At 42.8% G+C, this 12,472-nt stretch overlaps 1 protein-coding gene across 1 annotated transcript in view; it reads left to right on the top strand.

The window, feature by feature from the left end:
- Positions 1 to 12,472, top strand: part of LOC149451072 (transmembrane channel-like protein 2-A) — a 133,591-nt gene that overhangs the window by 45,524 nt on the left and 75,595 nt on the right. The window contains exons 8-9 of the mRNA XM_089691036.1: positions 3,236 to 3,334; positions 12,169 to 12,311. Of these exons, the coding sequence (XP_089547162.1) occupies positions 3,236 to 3,334; positions 12,169 to 12,311 (242 nt within the window). The remainder of the gene's footprint in view (positions 1 to 3,235; positions 3,335 to 12,168; positions 12,312 to 12,472) is intronic.

Raw genomic sequence — 12,472 nt, forward strand, 5'->3', positions numbered from 1 at the left:
TTGAATTGTGTAATAGGGTGGAAGGGAGTGGAGCTTTTACAAAGGAATGCTATGCGTAATTGAAATGTGCAATTTCATGTTTAAATAAGGCCCTGGAAAGGAATGATCACAGTGAACTCTCTGGCAAGAATGAAGAAAGGGAGAAGGGGAGAAGAGAGAGATGAGAGATTAGAAAGAAAATAATTCATTACAGAAAAAAAAATGTATTATTGTCATGTCAGAATACCGAGCCGGCCGCTCAGCTGTTCTCTCCTGCAAGGCCTTACCTGTTCCTCGCTCCAGCGCTGCACAGTCTTCCCGCGCTGGCTTCTGTGACAGCCGGGTGCCCACTGCGCATGCGCTGCACTTTGTGAATGGTCCAGTGTTTTCTGGGACACATGGCAGGTCCCAGAAGGCGCCCGGCCATTCACAAAGCGCAGCGCTTCTTGCGCATGCGCAGTGGGCACCCGGCTGTCACAGAAGCCGGCGCGGGAAGAAGAGGCAAAGACAACGCCGCGGAAGTGGGAGCAGGTACCTGTCAAATTCAGGTACCCGCTCCCCCTCCCTCCCCAAAGGTCAGCAGTCTCTGGTCATCCCCTGCACTGTCAGCAGTCTCTGGTCATTCCCTGCACTGTCTGCAGTCTCTGGTCATTCCCTGCACTGTCTGCAGTCTCTGGTCATTCCCTGCACTGTCTGCAGTCTCTGGTCATCTGTACTGTGTCCCTGGAATTTTCCCTGTAGTATGTCCGCAGTCTCTGGTCATCTCCTGTACTGTGTCCTCAGTCTCTGGTCATCTCCTGTACTGTGTCCGCAGGCTCTGGTCATCTCCTGTACTGTGTCCGCAGGCTCTGGTCATCTCCTGTACTGTGTCCGCAGTCTCTGGTCATCTCCTGTACTGTGTCCGCAGTCTCTGGTCATCTCCTGTACTGTGTCCGCAGGCTCTGGTCATCTCCTGTACTGTGTCCGCAGTCTCTGGTCATCTCCTGTACTGTGTCCGCAGTCTCTGACTGTCTCCTCTAGTTTGTCTGCAGTCTCTGACCATCCCTGTACTGTGTCCGCAGTCTCTGGTCATCTCCTGTACTGTGTCTGCAGTCTCTGGTCATCTCCTGTACTGTGTCCGCAGTCTCTGGTCATCTCCTGTAGTATGTCCGCAGTCTCTGGTCATCTCCTGTACTGTCCGCAGTCTCTGGTCATCTCCTGTACTGTGTCCGCAGTCTCTGGTCATCTCCTGTACTGTGTCCGCAGTCTCTGGTCATCTCCTGTACTGTGTCCGCAGTTTCTGGTCATCTCCTGTACTGTGTCCGCAGTCTCTGGTCATTCCCTGTACTATGTCTGCAGTCCATTGGTTCAGAATATTTTTTTTTCTTGTTTTTCGCCTCTAAAACCTAGGTGCGTCTTATGGTCAGGTGCGTCTTATGGAGCGAAAAATATGGTACATCAGGTCCAGGGCAGAATTATCTCAGGATTTTATCTTTTTCACACATATGCGGTTTAGAAACGGTTCCCATAGAAGTCAATAGCCTGTAATCTGCACCTGATCCGGACTGCACTGCTCAGGATATACAATATATTGCCAAAAGTATTGGAACACCCCTTCAAATCATTGGATTCAGCTGTTCCAATCACCTCCATGGCCACAGGTGTATAAAATCAAGCATCTAGGCATGCAGACTGCTTCTACAAACATTGGTGAAAGAATGGGTCGCTCTCAGGAGGTCAGTGAATGCAAGTGTGGTACCATGATAGGTTGCCACCTGTGCCACCACAAGTCCATCTGTGAAATTTATAATAAATAAGTGCTATTGATCAATAAATATCAAAAAAATTAATAAATAAACTCTTAAATAATACTGTCCAAAATATATATGTGTATAATGTCCAGAACCATGGATATTCAAAAACAGTCCACAGAATGATGCTCCAGCAAGATGATCGTTCCAATAAATCTTGGAGATTGAACCTCAAAAGAAAGAGAATTAATATAGTGTAATACCATAAATGCATGGAGTTAGACGAACATCACTGCAAATGCATGTGAATCACACTGAACCACACACATCTTGGATATTTAATGTTTTTTCACCGCATCCAATCTGCATATGTGTGAACTTAATGTTGCATAGAATAAAAAAGGTAATACCAAAATAACAATACAATGTATGGTATTGTATATAAAAACAGTACACTGCAGGCTCAAATCAAAAAGCTAGCACACCATGACAAGGATCTTTTAAAGCAGGGGTGTCCAACCTGCGGCTCAGGGGCCGAATGCGGCCCAAGACAGCTATGAATGAATGCAGTCCAACACGCAATCGTAAACCTTCTTAAAAATATTGATTTTTTTTTTTAAAAATACGTTTACATTTAGCAAACACATACGGACAAATTAAAATCTGGCAGTGTCTCTTTACTGGACTTTTTTACGTTTTTATCTTCCCAAAGAAAAATATCCCACTCTTCACAAACATGCCTTATTTAGTTTTCTAGTTTTTCTAGTTTTCTAGTTTTCAGCAGCACCTATATTTGTGATCAACTATATCCGATGAGAACCTTGAGATACTGTTGAGAATTGCTACTAAATCCATCGAACCAGATATTTTAGTTCGTTTATCAAAAATATCAAATAGTGTCAAATATCGCACTGGTTTTATGTCATCGCGGCTTGGCCATTCAAGCTGCCAGAGCCTGCAAACCCAGAAGAAGGACCGAATTAAGATGGAAGCCCTGTCAGCGGTGACGGTTCGCCACTGAAGGGCTTCATTTGAAGGTAAGTTTCACATAATGAGCTAGTATGCAATGCATTACTGGCACATTATGCCTTTGTCTTGCAGGGAAAAACTTTTATTTTTTTACTAGTGGTTACTACTGCTTTAACTAGTGATCTGCCTGAATGTCTCTGCTCATCAGCTATTCTAGTGTATTTTATGTGTGGCTCAAAACAATTCCTCTTCTTCTGGCCCAGGAAAGTCAAAAGATTGGACACCCTTGTTTTAAAACATTGTGTCAAACCTCCTATTTAACATTGCTGATCCAAATGCATTTTTCATGGTGGTAGAAAACAGAATTTATTACTATAATATTATTACTTTGTATGGTTATTGTACTTTTTTTATTCGGAGAATCGTTGCATGCCCAATCATGCTTTTGTAGATGATAAATGTTATTTAACAATTTATATTAACGCACTAAATAAAAAAAATACTAATTAAAAATACTAAATTGCCTTTATGCTGAGTATATTTTCTTTACAACACAGATGCTAATGGGCCTTCCATACGGAAGCATTCCAAGAAAGATTGTACCAAGGTCTGAGGAGGCAACGGCTATGAACTATGATGTTCTTAGTGAGTTTGGGGTAAAAAATACATACCTTACTTCCTTACTTCCTCTAAAACTGGATATATACTATTATACATTAAATTAACAATCCATCCAAACCTTTTTTCCTGTTCAGGTGAATAGGGCAAGCCTTTGGTAGAATGTATGTCTTGTTTTTATTGTTGTCTGCTTTTCTGTAGGGGTATTTACTATCATTTTCTATCCTAGTGATAGTGGTCATCAAGACAGGTGTTTTTCACAGTAACAATGATTTTCACAGGTGGGAATCCTCTTATCTGGGACAAAGACATCAATGGAAAAGATTTCAGATATTTTTCCCACTCAGATGAAAACCACAAAAAAAAACAGTTTTCCCTAGAGTTAGACTTACATTTACGTTTTAGTTTTTTATTACTTGCTTTTTTAACCAAAATTTGCAATTTACATTGGACATTACTGTTTGAATCTAGGATCAGGTTATTAAAGTAGACTGTTCACAAATCTGAGTAATTAAAGCTGTTTATATGATGGAAAATGCATTTTGAAAACAATAGTAGCAAGAGAAAATGTAGGCTGTGATAACCAACTTCTTTCAGAAAATGCATGATATCATTATTGTAACACTTTAGGCCTCATTTACATGGCCACTGAGGGCCATATGCCATAAAAAAAGAGTATATTTCTACAACCAGGATGTTTGTTTGCAACTGTGGTGAGCAGCTTATGCAAATCAAGGAAAGGCTCACAGATGCTGTGACTGTATGTATGGCAGTGAAAAAAAGTTGTCAAAATAGCAACTTTTAACATTGGATACATGTAGGGGCGGACTGACCATTTGGAAACTCGGGCACTGCCCAAGGGCCCGGGGTCAGTAGGGGGCCCCATGAGATGCCCCTGATACCTTTTTCATAGGCTTTTTTGAGTTTGGGCAAGGACACAGGGGCCCCACGATCCCCTATTGCCCAGGGGCCCCATGAGTTGTCAGTCTGCCCCTGGATACATGCTTGTCTTTTTACAATTTTAAAAGGTGATATTTTGATCTTTGTTGCTATTTTGCAAAATACACCAAAATTACTAAAAAAAGGAACCGAATTTTAGCTTTATTTTTTTGTTTTATTGAACCTAATAAATTGTCTATGGAGGAGATTTACTTAAATTGGAACATTCAGAATCTTGTGCAGCTGTGCATGGTAACCAATCAGCTTCTAACTTGTTTAATTAAGATTTGACAATAAAACCAGGAAGCTAAATGGTGTCTATGCAAAGCTTCATCAGATTTTGCAGTCTCCAGTTTTTTGTAAATCTCCCCCTTTGTGTTTACAAAGAAAGTCCTTAACCACTTCCGGCCCACCTGCCCACAATTTACTGCGGACGGGCGGTAGCTGCAGGCAAAACGATGTACCCGTACATCACTTTGCTCCTTCGAGTTGAAACGGCGTATACGTGTGCCCCACGCTAACCCCTGCTGTTATTCGTTCTAGGAGGTGTATGTCAGCAGGTCTCGGCCAGTGTTTTTGACCGGGACTCTGCCCATCTCCTACAGCAAATGGAGATGCAGAGCTGTGCCTGTATTTGTAAATACAGGCACAGGATCTAGCTGGTTCTTCTCTCCCTTGAACCATTTTGTTCCAGAGAGAGAAGAAAGACATCACACGTGAGTAAAAGAAGCACACTGCACCCACACACATTAGATAAAGACATTTTAACCCCTTGATTGCCACATTGAACCCTTTGATTTCCCCCTGCCAGTGTCATTAGTACAGTGTCAGTGTACAGTAATTTTCATCACTGATCACTGTATTACTGCCACTAGCGACATCAGATAGCTTCAGATAGCATCAGGGTCAGCTAGCGTTATATTGCCCGCACACTATCGCACTCACGCTATAGGTCGCTGACCACTGTCATTACTAGTATATTGATTGTATGAACAAAACTATACCAGTGCCCCCTTAGTATTAGTGTCCCCAAAAATGCAGTGCTAGCAGGATGATCCACATTCGCTGCCAGCACTAGCGTTTAGCCTCAACACTCCCCCCCACCTCTAACAAGAAGTGCAGTGTCAGTATAATTTCTGATCACTGTCACCTGTAATACATTTCGCACAAAACTGCAGTGTTCACAGAATCAGGCCTGTTCTCTGTTAACACTTGCCGGTAAATTTTTTTGTAGCGGTTCAAGCAGTCCCTGACAGCTAGGTGGTCTTTTTCCCGTGAGTTGCACTAGGTACCTGTAAATTTAGAGTTCAAATTGTCCAACAAAAGGTACACTAGTGAAGAGGTCTACAGGATTCTGCGCATGTCAGGTGAGAGCGAAGGGGAAGACTCCCTGACACAATCAGCCTCAGAATACGAACCTGTAGACAGCAGCAGCACCCTGACAGGTAGCTTGGACGATGGAGACGTCTCTGATACGGTCAGGTTTCCCAACCCCATGAAGCTGAAGTACTAGGATTGCATGACTTGTCTCATATGCAGCAGAGTGCCAGTACTAGTGCCGCTCTACCTTTTGGTGAACTGGTGAGCACCAGTGGCCTAGTACATCCTGGTCTTTTTTATACCAGCACTGCAGTATCACTTGGTGATGTGGCGAGTCCCATAAGTACAGTACAAGCTTGTGTGGTGGCGAGCACAAGTAGTGTCCTACAGCTACCAAGAATTCGCACACAGACCCATAGAGCCCATAATGTCCTTCCGGATTATATTTGTAAATCCTAATTGGCAGCCTACAGATTCTGCAGTGCCCATACTTTTCCCATTCACTGCCCAACCCAGAATTCAGGTGGAAACAGCAAATTTAACTACTTCCCTTGATTTTATGGAGCTGTTTATCACAGAGATCTGTACAACTTGATTGTGGGCCAAAGCAATTTATACGCTCAGTCAGAAAGTAAATGCTGTGTAAATTCCAATAACTATACCATTGTTTTTAGATACTATAACTTTCACACAAAGCAATCAATATATACATATTGGGATTTTTTTTTACCAAAAACATAGCAGAATACGTTTGCCTAAATTTATGATGACATTTTAGTTTTTTGGATATTTTTTATGACAGAAATGAGAAAATATAGTTTTTTTTCAAATTTTTGCCACCAAAATACCAAAAGAAAGCTCTATTTGTGTGAAAAAATTACATAATTTTCATTTATGTACAGCATTGCATGACCACACAATTGTTAGTTAAACTAGTGCAGCGCTGTATAGCAAAAAATGGCGTAAATTGCAGTATCTATACCATAGTTTGTAGACGCTATAACTTTCACACAAAGCAATCAATATACACTTATTGGGATTTTTTTACCAAAGACCTGTAGAAGAATACATTTTGGCCTAAATTTATGAGTAATTTTGAGTTTACCATATATTTTTTATAGCCGAAAGTAAAAATATTGTTTTTTTTCAAACTTTTCGGTCTTTTTTTGTTTATAGCGTGAAAAATAAAAAGCGCACAGGTGATCAAATACAACCAAAAGCTATATTTATATGAAAAAAAGGACATCAATTTCATTTATGTACAGCATAGCATGACCACGCAATTACCAGCTGAAATAGTGCAGAGCTGTATAGCAAAAAGAGGCCTGGTCAGGAAGGGGGGTAAATCCTCAGGAGGCAGGGCCATGGATAAGGGGGTACCACCAGTCCTCCTGTATGGGGCCCAGGCCAGCAGGGGGGCCCAGACAGCTGAGTGAATTAGATGTTTGGGCAGGGAGGGTGATCGGCACAGCTAGGGGGGGTAATTACTGAACCAATCCCCTGTATGCCTCTCTGCAGAAGTTGAAAGCTGGCCTCTTCTTACCCTCCTGCTGGCTTTCAGCTGCTGCAGAGAGAGCCATACAGGGGATCAGTTCCAGTAATCCCCCTCCCGCCACACCCATCACCCTTACTGTGCGCCATACGTTTCCCTCTGCGGCCCAGGTCCCCCTGTGTGCCCCCATCCCTGCAGTGCTGCTGGATTCCCTCCTCTTCCCACCGGCAACTGCAGTCATGCAATAGGATCCTTCAGGATGGAGACTGAGGGAAGGGTCCGGTAAATATGTTACATTTACCAGCCCCTTGCTTTCCTAAATGAACGCAATGATCGGTACCGATCTGTCCTTGTGTTCATTCATAACTGAAGCATAGTAAACTCTGTTTTGTCTTTTTTTTAGGGGGCCCTGTCAAGTTGAGGGGACCCTGTCACATTGGCTGTATGGGGCCCTGTGGTTTCTAACAGCAGCCCTGTCAGGAGGGCAAGTGGTTAACTTATACTCTTCCTATGTGTCAAAAGTGAGAACATTGTTAAGTCATATTAAAGAATGTCAAATGTGAACCTCTCTATGACCAGGGTCAAAACACAACTTAATACCCAATTACACAATTTTGACATGTTTTAGTAAAACCGTACATATCAACACAGCTACTTCATGTATCTAGGTAGATTATACCTTATTTTTTTTAAGAATAGATGGGGCTTTCATGTGTTGGGAAATGTAAATGGATATCTTATGACTTTGTATTATCAAAGGAAAACTGTGCCAAAAATAGTAAAAAAAAACAACAAAAAAAACTTTTCTTTAGAAATTTAGATGCATTTTTTTTTATTCCATTACCATGTGCCACCAAACAAATCTGCAAAATAAATTCTTCTGCTAATGACGATCGCAGTGATGCCACATACAGTAAAGCAGAAAAGCTTCCAAAAAAACATTTTAATTGTTTTTTTTATCAATTTACAAAATGCAAAGTGAGTGAACAGAAGAGAAATCAAATCAATGTTTGGTGTGACTACCCTTTGGCTTCAAACCAGCATCAATTCTTACACTTATCCACTTTCTACACTTTAAGAAAGTCTGGGATTTTTCTCACTACTTCTCCTGAATCTGTGATTGGGGTGGTCTATGGCCTCGGTGCACACACAATCCTCAGCACCCGTTGCAAAAACTAGCAAGTGTTTCTTCAGCAGCTGATGGAGAAGGTATTGCTGGGATAATGAGTAATCCTGGAAGGGAATGGCTAGTTGGACAAACAACTGCTGGAACTAAAAGTCCAATTGGAATGAGGCAGCCTGTAGCTGGGCACAGATAGCTTCCACTGCAGGCTACAGCTCCATGATGCAGTGTCTGGGCACAACATAGAGGTCTTCAAGGGTCTTGTGCGCTGGCAGCTGGACAGGGGACATCCCCACATTGACGAACTGGACCAGTGCCCAGCCCCAGAGAAACCTTGGACAGGGTTCAAGCTATCAGTCACTCCTCTGACATCTTGAGGTCTTTTCAGGGCTCTACAACAACTGTGGCACACTGTAGCCTTTTGTGGGTTCCAATGAACAAGGACCAGATGACTTCTTGAAGGGGAGCCAGAAGCAGTTTTTTTGGGGGGTTGTGGAAAACTTCTACCTGTTCCGGCTGCCATTTCTCTGTCCCCTGTTGGACTTTGTTGGCTTGTACTACATTAAGCCGCAATGCCCATAAGCCACAACTCCATTTGAGCTCACTTAGCCACTCCACTTCTGCCAACAGGCAAGGCAAGTCCAGATTTATGCCCTGCACAATGGACACCAAGGACATGACTGGGCTTTTGGGTGAAAACTACTTTAACTCGTTCCACCACTTGGTCAAAAATGTGGACCTTCATCCACGTGACCCCTTTCACCCTGATGAATAAGTTGTTAGCTGCTTTTAGGGACAGCCAGGTTGGATATAGCTTTGGGTCCCAAAACTTTGGATGAAAAAGTCATATTCCATGAAAGTGACTTCAGATCCAATGTTGATCAAGCAAGGGACTCTGCCCTGGGAGCATCTAGTTTAATTGGTGAAAGGTCCCCTTGCTCTCAGAGCATCCACAGCTCCTGGCCAGGTGCCCAAAACAACCAAACTGCCAACACCTCTGGTCTTCATCCGAATCCTTTTGCAGGGCATTCTTGACCTTAGGAAGGTGGGCCAAATCCTGTTTAACTGTTGTAATTTCTTGCTGCATGGATGCCAGGTTATGGGTCCATTCTCGGATGGCGGTCTGGAGGGCAGTCAGTGGGGAAGGCACCAGAGCCTCTTCTCTGACATAGAGAGGTTCCCTTTTCTAGTGAGCTCATGGTGGCTTTTGTGTCCTCCTTTTTGCTGGCCACCACCTCCACCATTATATCATTGAAGGTGAGAGAGGGCTGAGACCTCACCCGTTCCTGTAGGACATGCTGGATAGGACCTACAATTACTCCTCTAATGAATTCATCATGTAGCAGCTTGTCTGGGGCGCAGCTTGTCTGGCACACCCTTGCAGGCCCTTTTTCTCTAATCGCTTCCACAACTCCTGGAGGCCTATGTCAAAGTGTGTAAGGATTTCATCCTCCTGCTGGATGAAGAACCTGCTTCTTAGCTCAGTGTTACATTCTCCCCTAATAGGCCCTCTAATGGTGCTACAATTTGCTCTAAGCTGGCACGTGCATCTTCTGGTTGCATGTTACTGACTGGCGGGCATCATCTTCCAAAAAATTGATAGCCAGTTTTGTGATCAGCCTGGTGGTTATCTAATAAAGGCATACAGCACTCTCCAGCCTTTCCTCCCAATCCGACAGGGAGATGTTAGACTGTTTAAAATTGGGCAATAGAACCAGGGCTGCTCCCAGTGGTGCCATGGTGGTCCCTACTCCCCCGTCTGTGTCAGCTGCTAAATAGGACATATCCTGCTGACTTTACCCTATGTGTAGGCTGCAGTGGTCTGGGTGGTAGGCACCCCAGAGGGAAGACACAGCACACACAGTGGTTGGATTTGTAGAAATTGGATTGTCATACACGTTTCAATATACAGTAACAGTCTATGTAGTGGCTCAGACTGGCAGCAACACTCACCAAAGGTAACACAATACTGGCAGAGAGTGATGCACAGGGACCAACAGCACCTGTCACAGGGGGAGGTGGATAGCAAAGTGTGGCTTAGCACTAGTAGCAGAAAGGTTTCCCTCAGAGACAGCCCCTATTCTGTCCTTCCTCCTCTGGAATCTCTCCCTATGCTAGGAACACTCTCCCTATCAATTTTGTTCCTGTCCCTGACCTAGCCACACACAATATGCATGCCAAAAGCAGTGAGCTTGTGCTTTTTTAAGCACTGCCCTCACTAAAGATGGCCGTCGGGGTCATTCAGGGTTACAGTGTCAAATCAGACAGCCACTACCCTGATGACTAGTATGGTGGCTTCAGAGGAACAAAGTTCCTCATAGTCTCCATTCTCCTACTGTAGCAGCACTATGAAATAGCACCATCTACAGCTAGGAGACTGCAATGCACCTCCTTACAAACACAAAAAACAAAAATGTAATATATTGCAGCTTACCAATCATTAGATGTGGTTGCTGCATTAGTTTTCTTTTTTGTAGGCATTTTTTCCCTCTGTTTTCACCCTCTGGTGATCTGGCCAGTAACACAGCTCCTGTATCAGAGTGCCTACACTCTGGATGAAGGAGCAACAAATATTTATTAACCACTTTCTGACAGCCAACATTACATTTACTGCTGGCAGACAGCTCCCTCGGGCACAATGAGATATCCATACATCGCGGTGCTCACCCCCCAGAGTAGTACAGTGTCGCTAGTGCAACACTGGACTACTTTGATGATGGTATGCAAAAAAAAAAAAAAGTTAACAAAGTTTTAAACAATGTAATAAAAAAAAGCTCTATTTATGTGAAAATAAGATATAAATTTCATTTGGGTACAGTGTTGCATGGTCAAGCAATTGCCAGTAAAAGTAGCACAGTGCTGAATAGCAAAAAATGCCCTGCTCATGAAAGGGGTAAAACCTTCTGCAGCTAAAGTGATTAACTTAGCATACATCAGAACATGCATATTTATGTAACTACAAGCACTCTAAATCCTATTAATTCATATATACTTTATAAAGTGACCAGCTCAAAATCTTTTTTTTTTTTGGTTACCAATTCAGCAGCTGATACTGTTATTATCATTTAGGACCCGTGGACACCTGAACTCAAAAATGCCCGTTTTACAAGGCGTTTGATGTTTTGTTTCTGCCTCTAAACGCCCTTCCATGTTAACCTGTGTCCCTGCACACATAAGCGTTTACAGGAGTTTAGAGGCATAAAAAAATATTTTACTTGTGCATTCTAAAGAGGAGTGTTTGGGCTGCAGAAACGTGCATAAATGCATGACAATGCTAGGTGCGTTTACGCCCGTTCATGCATTCTGTTTTCCAGAATAAATTAATATTCTGGCCATTAGAATGCATTAATGCCAAATGCATGAGCACACATAACCGGATATCATATGTACTCTCTAGCACCTCAGGAAATGCACAGCCAAAAGAGAAGCCAAGGGAACCAGGACAGCGACAACCAAAGGAGATGCTTCAGGGGTGCAGCCCTCCTCAGACGGGGAGATCAGCCACTAGATAGAGAATAAACAGGTGGTGCACACACCTAGTGCATTATCCAAGGTTTATTGAAAGGTATGAAAAGTAAAAAGAAGCATGTATCTAAAAAGCATTTGCATAATGACGATGGCCACAACGGCAAGCAAGGTGTTCCAACTGTCAGTGCGGTCAAATGGCTGACGTGTTTCGGGGACAAATCCCTTTCCTCAGAGCTACTGACCAGCCTCTGGTGTGTAGTGGATGGATGATGGGAGCCTTGCTGGTGATACCTTTCAATAAACCTTGGATAATGCACTAGGTGTGTGCGCCACCTGTTTATTCTCTATGAGCACACATAATTACGTACACAAGACTGCTGTTACTGCATTTTTTTCCTGCTGCTTTTCTCCTCTAAGGAGAAAAGGCATCCAAAGGATACAGTGTGCTTGTGGCCTTATGCTTTAAATGGTTCAAATGTTTCTTTTTGCTTTGGTATTTAACTAGTTTACTAAGTGTTTTCATTTTACAGGGAGTTTTAAAGTACTCACCCCTTTTCTATGGCTACTACAACAGTGAAAGAACTATTGGACCTCTAAAATTTCGACTTCCCTTGGCCTATTTTTTATGTGGTGTTGGCGTGTTTGGATACAGCTTAATCGTTTTGATAAGAACGTAGGTATTACTGCTTAATTAACTGAAGTGTCTCACATATCTGCGTTGTTTGTTTGGTGATAAGTCCCCTTATTGTATGTAACCATTCTTATTTTCATACATTCTCATTTTGTACAATGTGTATATGTTGTTAAAACTATTCTTAATAAAACTTAATTGTG

The sequence above is a fragment of the Staurois parvus genome, unplaced genomic scaffold, assembly GCF_062004578.1.
Source record: "Staurois parvus isolate SC_StPar_1 unplaced genomic scaffold, SC_StPar_1.0 ptg000549l, whole genome shotgun sequence".
Classification (NCBI taxonomy): Eukaryota; Metazoa; Chordata; class Amphibia; order Anura; family Ranidae; genus Staurois; species Staurois parvus.